The following is a 17,407-nucleotide window of genomic DNA, read 5'->3' on the forward strand; positions in this document are numbered from 1 at the left end:
TAGTCTTTTGTATCAATGCATGAAAATCACTGCTATTGTAGCAAGGCAGTATCAACACACAGTATTTTAACAAATGGATGTGTAATTTATAATGCTGTAACAGCTAGCTATCTATACACACACACATATATATATATATATATATTTGTTACCCATAATAAATAGAGAGAAATGGTGAACTGCAAAATTATTATTCTATAGAATGGGTCTGCAGTGTCATAAACAAGGATAAGAGCTAAAAACCACAAAGACCATTCAATGGAATTGCAGCCTTATTAATGCTGTGCCTGGATTATATTTTTATATAAAAAATGGTAAAGAAAACATCTTCATTTATAAATGATGCTTGGAACGTTTGTTTTAAAAAAATATCTCCCACTGTCCTTTTATCTAGACTGATAGTACAGCCTGCATCTTAAGATGGCTTGGTGTGCACTCTCTCATACTTGTCAATATTTGCAATAAAGCACTTGCAAAATCTTTTGTTCAGAAACCCTGACGTCATTCTTGTGACTACAGACAACTGAAGTCTTTCCTGTGAATCTTGCACCTTTACTTATGTCAAATATTTTCTCAGTTAAAACTGTGAGAGTTGTAAAGACACAGCATTTTACCATTAATGGCCTCGCTGAAATTTATGTTAATGTTTAGACAATTGCTAGTCCATGCATTCATATCTTTCAAATAAAATCATGCAAAGCAAGATTTCTGCTAGCTAACTAGAAGTAATAGTAGAGGCAAAGCAATCTCAGTTGCTGAATGGCTAGAACAAGGAATTGAGCTTTTATTGCCAAAATAAATTTGTAGCCTTCAGTACTTACTAACTACGTTACCTCAGCAAAGCCTCTTTGTCCCTCCTGAGACTTATTTTCTCCCATTTCAAAGGCCAATATTAACTTGTTTAAGGGACTAAGATGCTTAAGGGATGCTCAAGATAACAGATATAGTATGAAAGAAATAGTCACAAATATATGCACAAAAAGACATCACATTCAAATACTGTAATTAATTACTATTGACAATGATGTAACATTTACAAAATATTTCTCCATTTTTCATGAAGCATTCTATTAGGCTACTCAGCTTGCCTGAGCTGTGATTACCTAAGAACTTAAAACTTCTTAAGAACATTGGAGTGGATAAAAATATCCGCCTATTTCAATACAAGATTAAAAAAAAATAAGGGAACAAAGGTCAGAACCTACCGAAGGAAAAAGTAAACAGAGTAGTGAGGGGATGACTTGGTACCATTTGGCATGCAAACAAATGGTGGCCATGCAAAAAAAATAGATTTATGAATATCAGTGACTAGCCTTCATAAAGCAGGTAATTTTGTTACAGGAATCACGATTTGTAAACATGGTCCTAATGGTCTTGTATTTCAAATGAAATATTAAATACCTATGAAATATTACCCTTAGTAAATACTTATGAAATATTATCCTTATTTAGTGTTACTTCTCTAATAAGATTAGCATTTCAAATGCAAAATGTTATAAACACTCTGTATATCAGAGCTTAATGGTTTCAACTATAAACTTTCAGTTTTTGAGGGAATTAGCAGAGAGGGGACATGAGTCCCTAAAGAAGAAAAGTCAGCTACAAATATTGTATTATTAGCAACATTTTCTAATATAACCACTAGGTGGAAATATTGTACTTACAGTTGGGGATGTGGCTGCTGACAGCAATGGTAAAATTCCTCCACAAGCAATAATAATATTGTCTACCATCTGAGAAATGAGGTGTATTGTGTTGTGTACAAAAATAATATTTTCATTGCTATTGACAAAGTCCATCACAGACTTTGTGGAGTGACTGCAAGAACAGAAGAAAGAATGAATTAAAAACAGTGAAAATAAAAGTTTAGATAAATTTATTCTTTACAGCCAGACGGTGAATGTTTCTTTGATATAAAGGCAGAATCTGGTCTACAAAACTTTGTAAAATTGTCTAAAAATATGAACAGGACTAGTCTAACGAACAAACGGATTGGTATCTATTTTCACACCAGGAATAGTTTCAGATACCCAGTTGAGAACAATGGCTCGTAACCTTTTATTACCATCAACCAGTACTTCACAGGCAGTTCTGCTGATAGCAGCAGGGTTTTTTTTCAGCACAAACGTTATTACTTAATATTAACAGTTCATCATAATGCACTATTGACATTTGAAGCACCCTTGATAACACCTAATGATAACACCTGCTAGTGTTTTAAAGGGGAAATTTGATAACATGGTGATATCTTGATCTAACATAAATTTTATTAATTAAAATTTCAGCAACAGCTTTGCAAGCCACAGAAGCTAATAAGATTAGCTGAAATCTCAGCAACTCCTAATTTTTGAGAAATTGTCCCATGAAACACTCACTCCCCAAAATAAGACACTGTGAAAATACTGAGGAATACTCAGTCTATAAGTATGTTCTTTTCCTAAAACACTGTTGCCAGCCAGCTAAGAAAAGTGAAAGGTTTCAGTTGAAAATGTACAAACTGAACTTTAATCTCCAAGAATTACCTAAACACAAAGTACAAACCCCTCCCACATATGTGGGGAAAAAAAAAAAAAAAAAAAAAAAAAAGTTTTCTATTTCTTAGTGACTATCACAGAACAGTTCACCAAACTGGAAATGAAATAATGAAATGCAATGTAGATTGGTCCTCAGATATAACTATGCTCAAGTTTTCTGAAAATGAACTATTGTGTCCTGGAAATCAGATTAAATAGCGTCTGTTATACCTAAGGGCTCTGATAACAATAAGTTATTGAGCATCTCTGTTAAAGTGTACAAAAATCCTAGGAAATCCCATCGTTGTCATTAAATATAACCACAAAGACTAACCACAACCAGGAGCTGGCATACAAAAAACCCTGTCAATTAGAAAGAGTGATTCCTTAGAAAATAAGAAAGAGGTTTTATTTATAAGGTTTGCAGGTAGAGCAGCTCTCTTAATTGATCATTTGGAGAAAATAGCAATTAGCAGACACAGAAGTATTCCTCATGTCTGAAACAGAAACAGCAGATACTAATGCTAAACATAAGCTAAAAGAACAGCTCAGTTTAGTTAGATATGTATGAGTTACAAAATACCTCGAGAAAACAAAATTGTTACCTGTGAAATAGAGCTGTTACAGGCTGGGAAGGGGTGAAAAGAGAAGATACAAGATTCAGAGGGCCACTTCAGCCAACACTAACTCTTTCCCTTCCCACTATCCCAGTAAGATCCTCTAAAACACATATATTTTTCCCTTGTTGATGGAAACACAAATCAGGATTTAAAGAAGAAACAACCACCTACCTTCTCCAAACATGTACATCTGTTTCTAGTGCAAAAAGCAAGTCTGTCAGGAGCCGCTGGTGCATGGGAGACCATTTAAACTCTGGAATACGAAACATAGTTGTGCGTGGACCTGGACTAAACTGTCGTCGTTGCTCTTCTGTCATTGGCATTCCTCGAAATCCCAAATCAACACGTAAATCCCGGTCTTGCTGGGTAACAGATCGACCCTGTACCGCCTACATCAACAAGAGGTTCAAAAATGACGTTAACTTTTTGTAATGTGTTTTTGAATAGATCACAGAATTTGAGAAAGAATGGGCTAAAACTGGACTCAAGCAAAAACTACAGGAGACACTGATATTACAAGGCAGGCAGTATCCTTCAGTAAAGGAGATGCTCCAATTCAAATCAACCAGCACTGAGAGGCTATGACTGGCTTTCCTCCCAGCTATTCACCGACGTTTTACACTCAGGTTCTTCACTTGAAGTATTACAGAAAAGACCAAAGGCAGCCATGTACAAGGTCAGCAGTGACAAGACTTTATTTATAGGAAACAACTATTCTTTTGTGCTGAAAACACAATTTTCTTTGAATAACTGACTCAAAACATGGACAAACTACACACTGATGGCTTCAAGGAATTAGTGTACTTTTACACAGCTCATCATTTTCAAAAAACAATTTATTTATGCAGTCTTTTTAGCAGGATCATTAGATAATCAAGTCTCAAACCTCATTTTGCCAGTTTTGTTACACTTTGGTTAACAGTTTTATGCATCCTTAGGACATTCTTTAGATTCTCCCAACAGGTGGTTGATGTGAATTTTATTCCCTTTCAATACCTACATCCTCATGACTATCTTCACTTGGTGATTAAAGACAAAAGTAAAAGATACACATAGAGGATATGATGGAGAATACCGTGAAGGAAAAGGTAATAAAGAACAAACATTTTGACTGAATTTAAGGCAAATACTTATAACATCAAAATTACTTATAATACGCAACATCTCTGAAAGGAAGAAGTACAAAGTTGGACCCTTGAAATTATTTTAAAGTTACATTATATTAGTTTAAAACTGGCAAATACATGATAGAAAATGTACTTGATTTGCTCATATATTCATTTCCTGATTTAAATCTGGACATTTAAAGAAAAAAATACTTACAAAATATTTGTGCTAGCAATGTTAAAAAGGACATGGCACAGGAGATGAACTGGGAAGATTCTTGGATCTTTAGTCTCATTTTGATCTGCTATAGCAAGCATTTTGAGAGCAGGGCAGGTTTTCTTTCAGGTACAACTACAGCTAGTTGTCATTTCAGCAGCAGTAATGGTATCATAAATGTACCATAATAGGAGAGCTTTTATCTAGCCAATAATACTGTATTTGCAAGAATAGGCTTTGACATGCATTGCATAACCCTCCCTGCAAACCACAACTACCTACACTTGGGTGGCCAGTCTTTCAGTCATTTTCAGTGTTTTCAGTGGTCTCAAAGAGATCAAATCTAACACGGCAGTTCCCACACATGCTGCAATCAAAACTTCAACCTCTGGCTCCACTACAGGTATGTTAAAATTAACATTGCTCTTTACTCATGAAAACAATAATGCTTGATTTATGCTATATATATATATTTCTATATATTTTTATTAAAGTTAATTTAATTTAAACAGAAAAGGTTTAACTATGGACAGCTTACAGTTCACAGGGAATTTCTCAACACTTAAATAAGATATTGGAAGATAACAATTCTGGTGGTTAGACAGTTGATAATTGTTTTTAAGAAAATTATTTAAGAGAGATATTAATGGCTACAGATTTAAACCAATTCATTGGAGTTTATAATTGATTTTAGTGGGAAAGGACTATAATTTAAGTAGTATATGGAGAATCAAGGGTGGTAAATAACTTGTAGAGTCAGACCCTTGAAGAATACGCGGTTTACAGATAATCTGCAGATCCAAATAATATGTTAGAAATTTTGTGAGTAGCTAGGAGTAAAACATTTGGAAAACATTTTGTTTCTCCTACCTTACAATGATCTGATAACAGTTCATTAAGTTTTATGTATAATATAATTTTAAACCTAACAAATAATTATAGGCTTGATAAATTTACATTTTTATAATTCAAGTGTTACAACTGCAATTCATCAAGAAAAGAGGTAAAGGAACAGAAAAGTCCCGAAGTCACACTGACAGGATTTTCTACAGTAGATAGTACAAAGTCATATTATATTTTTCATTAAAGATTTATCTTACAAATTCACTGTGTTTATGAGTACATATAGGTACATAGCAAATGAATACTAGTATTTCACTTGTCTTTTACTCTTTAAACAAAAATCCACATTTCAAAATAAAAACTGACTGCTTTTTCTTGCTATCCTCCAATCATTCCATTTATCCATTTCCATGGTAATAACAGTCTTAATTTCAAGACTTAAAATAAGGTGTTTGGGAACTGATAGTAACAGATACACTATTCCTATTGAGAACTTTAAAGGCTTGTTATTTATCACAAAGAATGCTTTTAAATATAAGGATCCCTACACAATGTTTGATACTCTGTCACTGATGTTATCAGGATTTTTATAGTTTTGAAAAAATACTTACAAGAGAACCCAAAAATTTTCTTATAATACCCGTCTAGGGAATGCAAGAACTCTATCTTCTTTTCTCTTCAAAACAGAGGTTCTTACCATAGATGAGAGACTTAGGAGAGTGTGTTCTTTCTGTATGTCAGAACCCACTGGTCTGAGTAACCATTTTTTTAAAAAATATTTTTTTAAAAGGGAAAGTATCTGTTTCGGAAACTATATTGTTTAAATAAATTCAAGTGTCCACTCACTGGAGTTCTTCTGAAAGTATTGTCTCCCTGAAGAACAAAGTGGGCAGGCTGATATATGTTCTTTTATCAGATGACATGTATTCTGAGTGCACGCGAGTGTATCTCTGAAACTTTCTTCTGATGATTTGGTACACACTACACATTACCGGGCAGAGCAATTCTTACAATTTTTGTTTGGCTCTTCTTCCATAGTTTCAGGAAGTCTGCTTGACTTTAAAATACTATAATATAAATAATAGTGTACATACTGGACATATAGTCAGCTAGTAAAATCTTGAATGTAGTCAATTCTTTTATGTGATAACATCCTTAAAAGCAATCTTTGATTACCTGCTACAGTCTTCGAACAATGCCAGTAAGGAAATTAGTCCTCTGCTTTAAAAGTTCAAAGTGATCCTATATTTTGCTGTGTATATTTTGCTGAGTACAAATTTTGAGAATGCTATGGTTCTCACAAAACCACTAATTTCTCAGAGTTTTTCAGAGGGAGACCTAGATAAGAAAGGATCTCCAAGAAGGAAGTACATACTACTTCTTTCATTAATCATCTCTTATCTAGAAATCAAATCACAGTTTTTCTTCTATTATCCCCAAACTACTCCTTTTCTGGTGTTAGGATCAAATGTCAAGATTACTTATGCCAGCATTCCTGTACAGGAAGAAAGACAGCGTACAAACATGATGTAAGACTACACTCTGAGAAAGGTAGAGTAAGAGTAAAAAACACTTCTGTGTGTATTTCATAATAAAGTATAGATATTTCTAATCTTAAGACATGCTAACAAGAAAGTCTAAAGCAAAATTCTAAAAGTATCAGTTAATCTGTCCAGAAGAACTAAGGAAAATGTATGAGAGAATCACTTAGCAAGTTTTTTTTAAAACCAAAGCATCCACAATTGCAACACATATTTTCTATAAAGATATGAAACACTTCACAATCCTTACATGTTACAGCATTTTCAAAGTACATTGGCTTGGAGGACGGACACCTTTCATATAATTAAAGAAATATAGTTCAAATGTCTCTCAGACCTCATACTATAAATTTATCAATGAACAGCAATTACATCAGACATATATATGGCTACAGCACTTGAAACTTACCTGGGTTGTGGTAGTTGTCTGGATCTTCCGTATCTCCTTTCCTGCTTCCTTCCCATCATCAGATCTTTCTGTATCTGATATTATACTTCCTGCATCAACACTAGGTACAGTTTTGCTACCAGAAGACTCTGTCTCAAGAGTTGTGGCAGTCATTTCAGCATATTCTAATCCTTTAGATGACGAAGCCAAGTCCCTCTCAGAAATGCTACTCATTCCATCTGAAGTTGTATGAATCTTGAACTCCTTGTCCTCTATTATACTTGAAGCACATGTTATATCTACACTACCTGTCATATGTGCAAGCAATCCCAAATCATCGTTTACACCAAGATGCATCTGTGTCTCTTGCACATTTGGAATAGAAATGTGATTACTTGAAAGTTCAGGCAGAAGTTTCTCCTCTTGACTAGGTATTTTATCAAAGAGAAATGAGGTACTGTTATTAGAAGGTTCATCTTTCTCATCAGCCAGAGTTATTAATGGACCATTATCTTTTTCTTCATTCTTCTTAATAATACCCACACTTCCATGAACATTATTTTGGAGCTTCTCAACAGCAGCACTATATACATTATCTAGAAGTGATTCGACTTCTACAAGTGCACCATTTTCTCCAGTTACCAGTGTTTCTGGTGATAAATCCATATCATCAAGTTTTACTTCAGTAGCTTCTACCTTTTCAGCTTTTATATCAACTAAAAGGTCATGAACTTCCACATGCACTCCTCCTCCTGGTCTCTCAGCACTTCCAAGCACATCATCTGACACCTTTGTAGCCATAAGTAAGTCCCTCGTATCTGTACTGACAGGGTAATCTGTTTCACTTTCTGGACTTTGACTTTGTGAAAGGTCTTCTATCTCTCGAATTTCCATTCCACCTTTTGCTCCTGTTGTCTGAGAGGAAAGACCTGAGATAGTGCTCACATTCCCCTTCTTCCCCTTTTTAATGTTTTCTTCCTCTTGCCTTTGATACTCTTCATACATTTTTGCTAGATACTCCTTGTGAGCCTCATATGTGACCTTAAAAAGAAAACAACAGATAGACAAAAACTAATAAGAATCTTAATAACATATTACATACAGTTTACAAATTATTTCACAGCAAAGGACCAACGATGACGAAAAAATGCCACCTTGACATGTATGGAGATAGCCACCAGATGGCACTAAATCACTTTACAACTTATTATATTGCTATAGTCCCTTTGCGAGAGATAACCAGTATTTAAAAAAAAACATCCACGAGCCATTTCTTACCTTGGAATGAGCTATAGAAAGAGTATCCACCCACACTCTCCATCCTCCCCATTCATATTTTATTGCATGATACAAGAGAATACGGAAAATGTTGTAAACCATCTCTGTGATCTTCTGCTCTTCGGAGTTCTTAGGGTTAATGTATCCCAGAGAAAACATCCAGTCCTGCCACACTGAACACTGAAGTAAACATCTAAAGTGAAATAATTAGGTCAAAATATATCCAAAAAAAAGCTTCTTTATTTTAACATTATGATGGCTAAAATGGGAGGAACATCTCCTCTGAAAAATCAATCTAATGGTAGGAAGAAAATTAAAAATACTTCAGAATGAATAAAAATTTGAAGTATATTCTAAACAGAAGAACCCAGTATTAGTCGCTGAAGTAAGAAAAGTGACCACAAACCTATTCCATTTATTTTTTATATATTCCATTTAACATACAGTATAAAACCACACAGTGTATAAACAGAACGCTATTACCCACAAATCAAGGATGAGAAAATACTGATTGTAGTGACATACCTTCTGTTTTCACGGCTATTACTAAAGAGTTTTATCATATCAGATAAGAATAAACGTCGAACTTCCATCAGCTCTGCACTTGGCGTGGAGTTTTTTAACAGCGTTGCCACCACCTTAAGAATCACTTTGAAAGAACATATTAGTTATGTAACACATTTTAACAACATTTTAAGAAGTTGCTGACAGCAACTAATGTAAACAGTAATTGAAACTCATATGTATCTGAGATACCCTAATGAATTGTTCTAGATTCCTGAACCATATTCTCTCAAAAACCCCCCACAACCTCTAGGCAATACATTTATCATAAAAACATAATATATTTTCCTTACTTGGATTCTGGATTTTCACTGTAGAATCTGGCTCTGGATGCGGTTTATGAACAACTTGAGTGCATACTTGTTCTGTCAAAATCTAAAACAGAATATTAAGTTTCTTTTACCATTTTTAATTAAATGCTACAGCAGTTCTTTGTTCGTTTTTAAATTTGTTAAGAATATTTACCATGGTCACACTGTAACTTCATATAAAACATTTTGGTAAAACATTATTATTATTGAAGAATGGAAATGAGCCATTCCTCTACACAAGAATCAAGATTTTCATGGTTGTACAGTGGCTGGTTAATTAAGTTTTTACTTAGCTGACTAAACATATAATATTGGTGTTTTAAAGATATTTCATTCATATTCCTCATAGTGTTATACATTTACAAATCAAAGTTCTTTCACGAGCACTGTACATCAAAAGATACTCTCATACATTCCATCCATATCCAAATTAAATAATTCTTAAACATGGGTTTATTTTTCTCCAGCTAGGAAAGAGGAACAGTCACAGGCAACATTCCATAGGAATAATCCTGGGGCTTCACATAATGAGCAAGACAGATCATTCTGTTTCATGAATTGTACCTGACAAACTAATTAATCTGTACTGAGGCAACACCACAGACCTTTCACGCTGGGATACCTGTCACTGGTTCTATGCATGCAACTTTATTTCTCAGAACAAGCTACAAATTTAAGAATATTAACACACGAATCTCAATAAGTATATTCAAGCAAATGTATTTCAAAATAGAAAAATTTCACTAGTAATTCTTAGTTAGTTTAAAGGAGAACTTTAGCTCATTCATTAATCAATAGTCAAAATAAAGTCAGTTGCAAACACAGTATCTTTGAATAGGTCTTCACATATTAGTATTTAAAATAGAGTGTAATATGCCTTAGCTTTTTATGAGAGAACATGGAAAACATCTGCATCAGTTCCTTGGAAAATCTTTTATACTTATGGCATTAACTCCTTTTTCTCCTGCTCTGTATATTTTTTCAAATGTAAATGTCTGTGGATGCTGGACTCCATGAGGACTTTAAATTTGTCACTGAGTTATCCATTTTCTGAGGATACCAGTCACAGAAGCTCTCAGAAATCTGAATGCAGAGACATGTAAGACTGTGAGACCCAAGTGGTCAAACCACACAGGGTAAGCTTAGATGTGTGCAATGAAAAAGAACTTGATGTCTGAATAAGTCATCGGCAAACAGATGATGTTTAGGTTTTTGCAATCTTAGGAGAGCGGTTTCTACATCACTCAGACCCAGAATCCTAAATACCGAGCACTCCTTTAGTCTTCTGTGTCTTTTCTGGAACCAGTTCTGAGTGTCTTGTCATTACACCTATTTGTGACTTAAAAAAATCCCCTAAACAACAACAAAACCCCCCCAAAAACTTTCTAGTCCATCAGATCATCAGAATTTGAAAGAAATTCAATTCTAAGTCACCATTTTAAAAATAATTTAAGATTGGACATGATATTTATGCATTTGCAGGTATGAGGACATAGGTTTCGCCCAACTTGATGTTGACAAAATTTTGCTTTAACAAAACTGCTCATCATCAAAACAAAGTTTGTATCAGAGCCTGATAGAACAGCTGAATGCTTCGAGGTCATATTCACTCACCTCAAGCAGTATCTGTTACACAAAAGTGGCTGTGTTCAGATATCATTTTGGCATACTATCAGCATTACTAGTTAAGAAAGAAAAAGAGCAGTTTTCAAAATTTTGTAAACTTGAAAGGAATGTCACAAAAAAGAAAGAAAAAAAGGCATCTCTGGCTCCAGACTTTCCATTGCAACAAAAAAGAACTCCTCCAAACAATGGAGGAGTAAGAGCAATTGGAGATCTGCAATAACTTTTTTTTTTTTTTTTTTTTTTTGTAGAAAGTGCTGAACATCTTAAATGGCAGGATCTCTTCCATCACCCTTTGTAATGCTATGCGTGGAAATTTTTATAAAGACTATGTAAAAATTACTACATTGTAATAAAAATATCCAAAGCATGGCAAAATACATTCTGAACCAAGAAATCCTTTCTTAAAATTTCTGTCTAAAATTTTCTCAAAAGTCTTGTGAATCGGGATATTGTAAAGCACTGAGTCACAACAACATAATTAAGTTATAAATTTTACAACATAGATGACAGTCTCTGTGTTTAATAATTTGTACCTCATAAAGCGTGTTGTATGTTGTAACGGTCACTGTGTTTGTATGCAGCATCAATCTTTCTCCAAGAAGTGTGAAAAGACTGTGAGTATGCATGATTTCAACCTTTCGCCTGGAAGAGGAAAAAAAAAAAACATTAGAAAAAATGCTATGGAAGTTGAACATTTTAAATAAATGCAAAAAACCCAAAAGCCAAATATCTATTGTACTAAAAAGTTCTCAAAATTGTAATTCTGTAAATATTACGAAATAAACATAATTTAAGACCTTTCTCAATATGAATGCAATTGTAGTAATACACAAACATTCTCAGAAAGTAATGTTGCATTTGGGGTGAACTTTTTGCATAAAACAAATCACACACTGTTCTCACCCTCCCTGATTTTCACTGTGGAAAAAGACATGGCATCCCATTCTATCTTACTCAGGCTGAGAGAGTTCAAGATGTTCACAGTCTGGCTAAAATGTGATCACTGCAGAACACATATTTTGTTGCTTTCTCAGGGACTCAGGACAATCCAACCCCAGATCTTCCAACAAAATATGAACACATACAGACTTATCAGTACTGCCACTCTCTTATATAGCATTCTCTCATGTAGCAAAATAATTATATCCTGGAATAACATAAGTTAAAATGCAAAGGAAACAAAATCCTGATAACTTATGAAATGCCAAGTGGTTGAAGTGTATTTTAGAGCTAGGATCAAAACCTACTCAAATCTTAAAAAGTGGAGAAAAAAAATCAGCTCACATCAGTGAATTCCATCTGTCCCAAAACACTACTCTTTTAAACCAGACATAACAGCATAAATAGAGTACTTGTCATAAATTACATCATTAAATTTATCTACTACTATAATGAATATGAAATACAAAACATTACTCAAAATAATTAATAATCCATATTAAAGAAGCACAAAAATATTAAATAAGATAAAATACAGCAAAGTTTCTGTAAAATTCAAATGCTAAGAAACTCCCTTTTCATTATTACTGCTGATAATAACACAGGTTTAAATTACATAGATTAATTCTAAACTTTTGAAACAAATATATTGTATGATAATTTTCAAATAATCACAAAGGACAGTGGCAACAACTTATAACAGTGTACTCTTCATGAACATGGTTCATGAGTTATTTATGAGAAAAACTACAGCTATTTACGTTTTGTGATGTGATGTAGCACATGGAAGAGAAAATTCATTGAAATGTTTAAATGTGCAGATAAAAAACAAAAGTAAATAATGAACTATTATTTCAGTGGTGGCATAGAAAGAATGAAAGCTGGCAGAGAAGGAAAAGAACAGGATTTTGCCAGCTGATAAAGTTAGAGAAAGTCATCTGTCATCACAGATCACAACGAAAAATCAACTAAGTTATTCAGGCTCATCTACTGGTCACTTCTGAGAATCAATTACCTCCACTCTATAGCTTAATCTGTGATGAATATATATGAACTACAGCAATGGTAATTGGATTTGGTACCTATACATTTGTTAATAATATAGTATTGGTTCAGATTTCATAAACCACATTATAACATCTCTGTATGCAATTTTACTTTACTGTATTAAAATACAACGTCCATTTTCTGTACTGTGAAACAAAAATTTTAGTACTTCATAATTTTATATATTTTACAATTCTATAGTCACTTAAAATTCCCTGTATTGACTATAATTTTATAAAATCATGCATATACACACATATGTATGTGCACAAATAGGCACAACTCTCAAACGCTAGCTGCAAGATATGAAAAGGGGGGGGGGGCATTTTTAGTTGTTGAAATTACATAAAATGTGAACATTTAAAGATGTTTGGAGGTCTGAAAATTTTAAAAAAAACCTTTGAAAGTTGAATAATACTAAGTGGATTTCATTGACTTAAATTACATAAAAAATAAAATTAATTTTGTGCTAAGTACTTTCACTCAACAATGGAAACTATAGATACATCCATAATTACAAGTAGATGCTAAAGACAAGGAAATTAAATTTCAGCTTCTGAAAAATCTCACTTTTTCTGTAATGTTCTACTGACAGAGTCTGCTACTTGACTTACTTGACAAGGAATAAATATTTTAAACAAATGTACTTATTTGGACACAACCAGGCTTCTGCACAAGTCAAAGCGTCATCTGGTGTATTTGACTTAATCCAACTCCTATCAATGTGAATGAATTTAGTAAGTAATGTTTGAAAAGCCCTTGGAGATTCTTGAGTGGACTATCAATTTGCTTTATTAATTCCCAGAATACTATTTGGCTTGCTGGATCCCAAAAGAAAAATCCCATTTGGAGGCATATTCTCAGCTAACTGTCTCTCAATTATAAAATCATATTTTATCGATCTTACTGAGAAAAACGTGTCTAGCAATACTGCACTCTGGCTGGACTCCTAGCTCTGTTACCTTCTAATGAGGTTTTACACGAAGTTGTCTCTTGTGAAGCGCATGGCTAAATTTTATACTGCACAGTCTCCTACTGGAATATTATTTTTGGTTAATCCTAGCAGGATCTAAACACCACATATATAAGGGGAAAAGTGAGCAGCAGCAGGTTATGCAAAACTGCATGCTTTTAATTCTTTCTTAACATCAAAATATGGAAGTTGAGACTAAGTATCTCCGTTTCATGACACCAGTTCTTTCTAAATGTGAATATTTCTTGCATAAAGGTACATCCTTAGCTCCTTTTATATGACTAATTACTTAGTCTGTTTGCTTTTCCTTCTGAAACTTTCTCATGTGAAAACATGTTTTTCTATTCCATTCTTCCCATAATTTTAAAGCTATTTTAGAAGTACTGCCCTGAAACTTTTATTGCAATGACACTGAAAATTCCAGGAACAAACTTTTCCTGACGCTCATATGTTTCCTGATATTCTTAGCTGAACATGTAATATACATTTATAAAATATATTTTTGAAAATGTTTTTCAATCATTTTAAGACTTGAATTTCAGCATATCATATATTTGGCAGACAATTCTGTATCTTTTCAAAAGTGACAGTAGTAACAAGTTAACTGAAAAATTTATTTTATCCCAATATATAAAAGTAATGTAGTATGTAAATTATTAATCAGAAAACCTAAAAATTTTATTTTAAGTCATTTCTAAAGACTATCAAAGAATATACAGTAATCATGACAAAAAGACGATAAGAATTGTGAACTTAAATATATCACTATAAAAATTTTAAAACTCCACTTACTTATGACCCAAGTGTTTAAGAAAATATCCAAGAACCTTCAAAGCTTGCACCCATATACTCTCACTTTTGGAAGCCAATAACTTATATATTACTCTAAAAAGAAAAAAAAATTCAACCAGTCCTTCAGTTTATTATGAAACATCATATATACATAGATTGTATTTCACTGAATAGGGATATTTCTTAATAAATAAAACTATAAAAACAGCAATTTACACAAAATGGAAGGATATACTAAAAGCACCATGTATAGCATAAGGATTTGATTATGAATTCTTTAGGTTAGAGACATGGTACCATTTTGTTGAGTTCAATGTTTTATAACAGAAAATGACAATCATATCTTATACTTCTACCTTGAAACAACTGAACAAAAGACAGTCTGAGCATTTGTAGCTTCAGACAAGGGAAGCAGACTGAAGCACATTAGGTGCTTCATCCTGGAGTATCTTGGAGAACTTGGATGCTACTAAAAATTTCCTTTCATTCTTAAAACCCCTACTCAATAATATCTTTTCTATAGAGGATAGTCTACCTGCATTTATTCACAGGATTTTTATAATGAAATTTCATTTAACAAAAGTAAAATATGGCAACATGTTACACAAAATCCCATATACACCTATAAACCCGCATCCTCACTACATCTACAGTTATTAATTTTATTGTCAAACAGATAAATATGAATTCCACACAGAGTGTTTTAATCTTTTCAGAGAGAATTTGAGAGGTTAGGGCATGATTTCTCTTGTTTCCTTTTCTTCACTCCAGATTGTTAAACATCTGAAGACAGAATATTCAAAATTATTCTGAGATAGATACTTGGCTTTTTGATTCATATTTGTTAATTACATATTCTATTTGAGATTGAGAAGCAAGAACAGTACATTTACCTTCAAATATAATGATAACCTTAAGTTGAAAATTTTTCCTCTGAAATATCAAAACCACTCTGTATTTGACAAAAAATATAGCCTAAATTATTAAATTGTAGTTTGAAAGATCAACAAGTGTGATATTTAGGTGAAAAGGAAGCAATCTGGAGAGTGATGATACTGGAACTACTTTTAAGATATTTTCTCACTTAACTGTCTTACCGTATCCCATTTCTCTGATCAAAGGCAGGTATCATGGATGCTGGATGTTCAGACATTAGTGCCACTAGCAGCTGCAGCACATCGTGAATATTTTCATCCTGTATGACAAGCATCAATGTTATTCTACAAAATAACCTGAACAGCAGGCTTCCCATAGAGCTGTTGTAATTGTTTACAGTAAAAGACAGGTAATTACAATAATGTACCTCATGCATTGTTAATAAGTAGTTTAATATGCTCTGCAGTTCATCTTCTTTCACTCCTCGATCCTAAAAAAAAAAAAAAAAAAAGAAAAAAAAAGGGGCATTATCCAGAGAAAATATATTCTTTAAATTTGGCTCAAGAAAAACTTGGAACATCTCAAATAATGCTACTTTTTCTTTCTACTTAAAAGACTAATTTATGTCTTTCATTTCCTTATCACACTGACAATTTAAAACAGTATGAAGTCAGCTCTCTGTTCCTGCTAGAAAGGATTATTAGTGTGAGCCCTCAGGTACTACAAACTATATGACATAGCGCTGAGGGATCTGGTGTAGTTGGGAACTGTCAATGTTAGGTTGATGGTTGGACTGGATGATCTTAAAGGTCTTTTCCAACCTAGATGATTCTGTGATTACTGTCATTCCTCCAATCCCTGAGACAGAATCGAGGAATAAACCAGGCCAGAAAATACTGATTTCAGCCTAGTCTCAAATGGCAGACAATACCTCAAAGACTAATGTTCAGCTGTAACAGGGAGAAACAGTCCTACACCATTTCAACCAGAGGTAGAACCAAAAAAAAAGATGAAGCAATAACTAGCTTAACAACTGTCATTACATTTTTCATTTGATGAATCAAGCAACTATCTACTATCACCCCAAAAAAGCGCTCAAATGCCTGAAGGTTCTGTAGTCTCATATACTACTTCTGCAAGTACATATAATTAAATATATATGGCATAACATGGTGAGGTTAATAAGAAATACTATGCATATTTACTACCTTTATGTTGTTTAGAAGTATGTGCATAAACATTAGAACTAACCAGAAACACATATAATATCTGACAGGTATGCATATGAAAGATCCTACTACATGCACATAACACCTCAAGTATTTTCTAACTGGAATAGACTTACCTTCAATATAAGTTGTTTCAAAAACAGAAGCATAAATGCCCTTAGTGATATGATTTCTTTCTGTGAGGGCCGAGGACCATCTGGAAGAAGCAAAATATACCACTTTTAAATACAAACAAATTCCTTTAATGAGTGCAGCTTCTTAAGGAAATCACAGCTTCTACATCAGATTCAGTATTCTATTCATTACATCAAAGTTCATATTTACAAATTATATCATTTATAACTTCTCAGAATCACATTTTACAACACCAATATACTAAGTGATGTTTCATTTGGAATTAAAGAAATCCATATTTATGTTTTGGTTTTTTAAACAAAGAGACAGGAAGATTAAAGTTATCAGGTCTATACACGTACAACTAGATTGTGTATGTTCTGTAGGTGTCTTCATATGAACTAGGAGTATCAAATCCCAGTATGAGCAC

The 17,407-nt window shown here is 33.3% G+C and overlaps 1 protein-coding gene across 8 annotated transcripts in view; it reads right to left on the reverse strand.

The window, feature by feature from the left end:
- NBEA (neurobeachin) overlaps positions 1 to 17,407 on the reverse strand; it is a 511,054-nt gene that overhangs the window by 335,464 nt on the left and 158,183 nt on the right. For all 8 annotated transcript variants that reach the window (XM_074914245.1, XM_074914292.1, XM_074914279.1 and 5 more), the window contains exons 14-24: positions 16,980 to 17,059; positions 16,062 to 16,124; positions 15,856 to 15,953; positions 14,759 to 14,851; positions 11,541 to 11,649; positions 9,364 to 9,445; positions 9,032 to 9,155; positions 8,507 to 8,699; positions 7,250 to 8,269; positions 3,305 to 3,522; positions 1,665 to 1,818 (exon numbers count right to left, since the gene is read on the reverse strand). In XM_074914245.1, coding sequence (XP_074770346.1) covers positions 1,665 to 1,818; positions 3,305 to 3,522; positions 7,250 to 8,269; positions 8,507 to 8,699; positions 9,032 to 9,155; positions 9,364 to 9,445; positions 11,541 to 11,649; positions 14,759 to 14,851; positions 15,856 to 15,953; positions 16,062 to 16,124; positions 16,980 to 17,059 — 2,234 coding nt within the window. The remainder of the gene's footprint in view (positions 1 to 1,664; positions 1,819 to 3,304; positions 3,523 to 7,249; positions 8,270 to 8,506; positions 8,700 to 9,031; positions 9,156 to 9,363; positions 9,446 to 11,540; positions 11,650 to 14,758; positions 14,852 to 15,855; positions 15,954 to 16,061; positions 16,125 to 16,979; positions 17,060 to 17,407) is intronic.

Source organism: Athene noctua, chromosome 1, assembly GCF_965140245.1.
Source record: "Athene noctua chromosome 1, bAthNoc1.hap1.1, whole genome shotgun sequence".
In the NCBI taxonomy this organism is placed as follows: domain Eukaryota; kingdom Metazoa; phylum Chordata; class Aves; order Strigiformes; family Strigidae; genus Athene; species Athene noctua.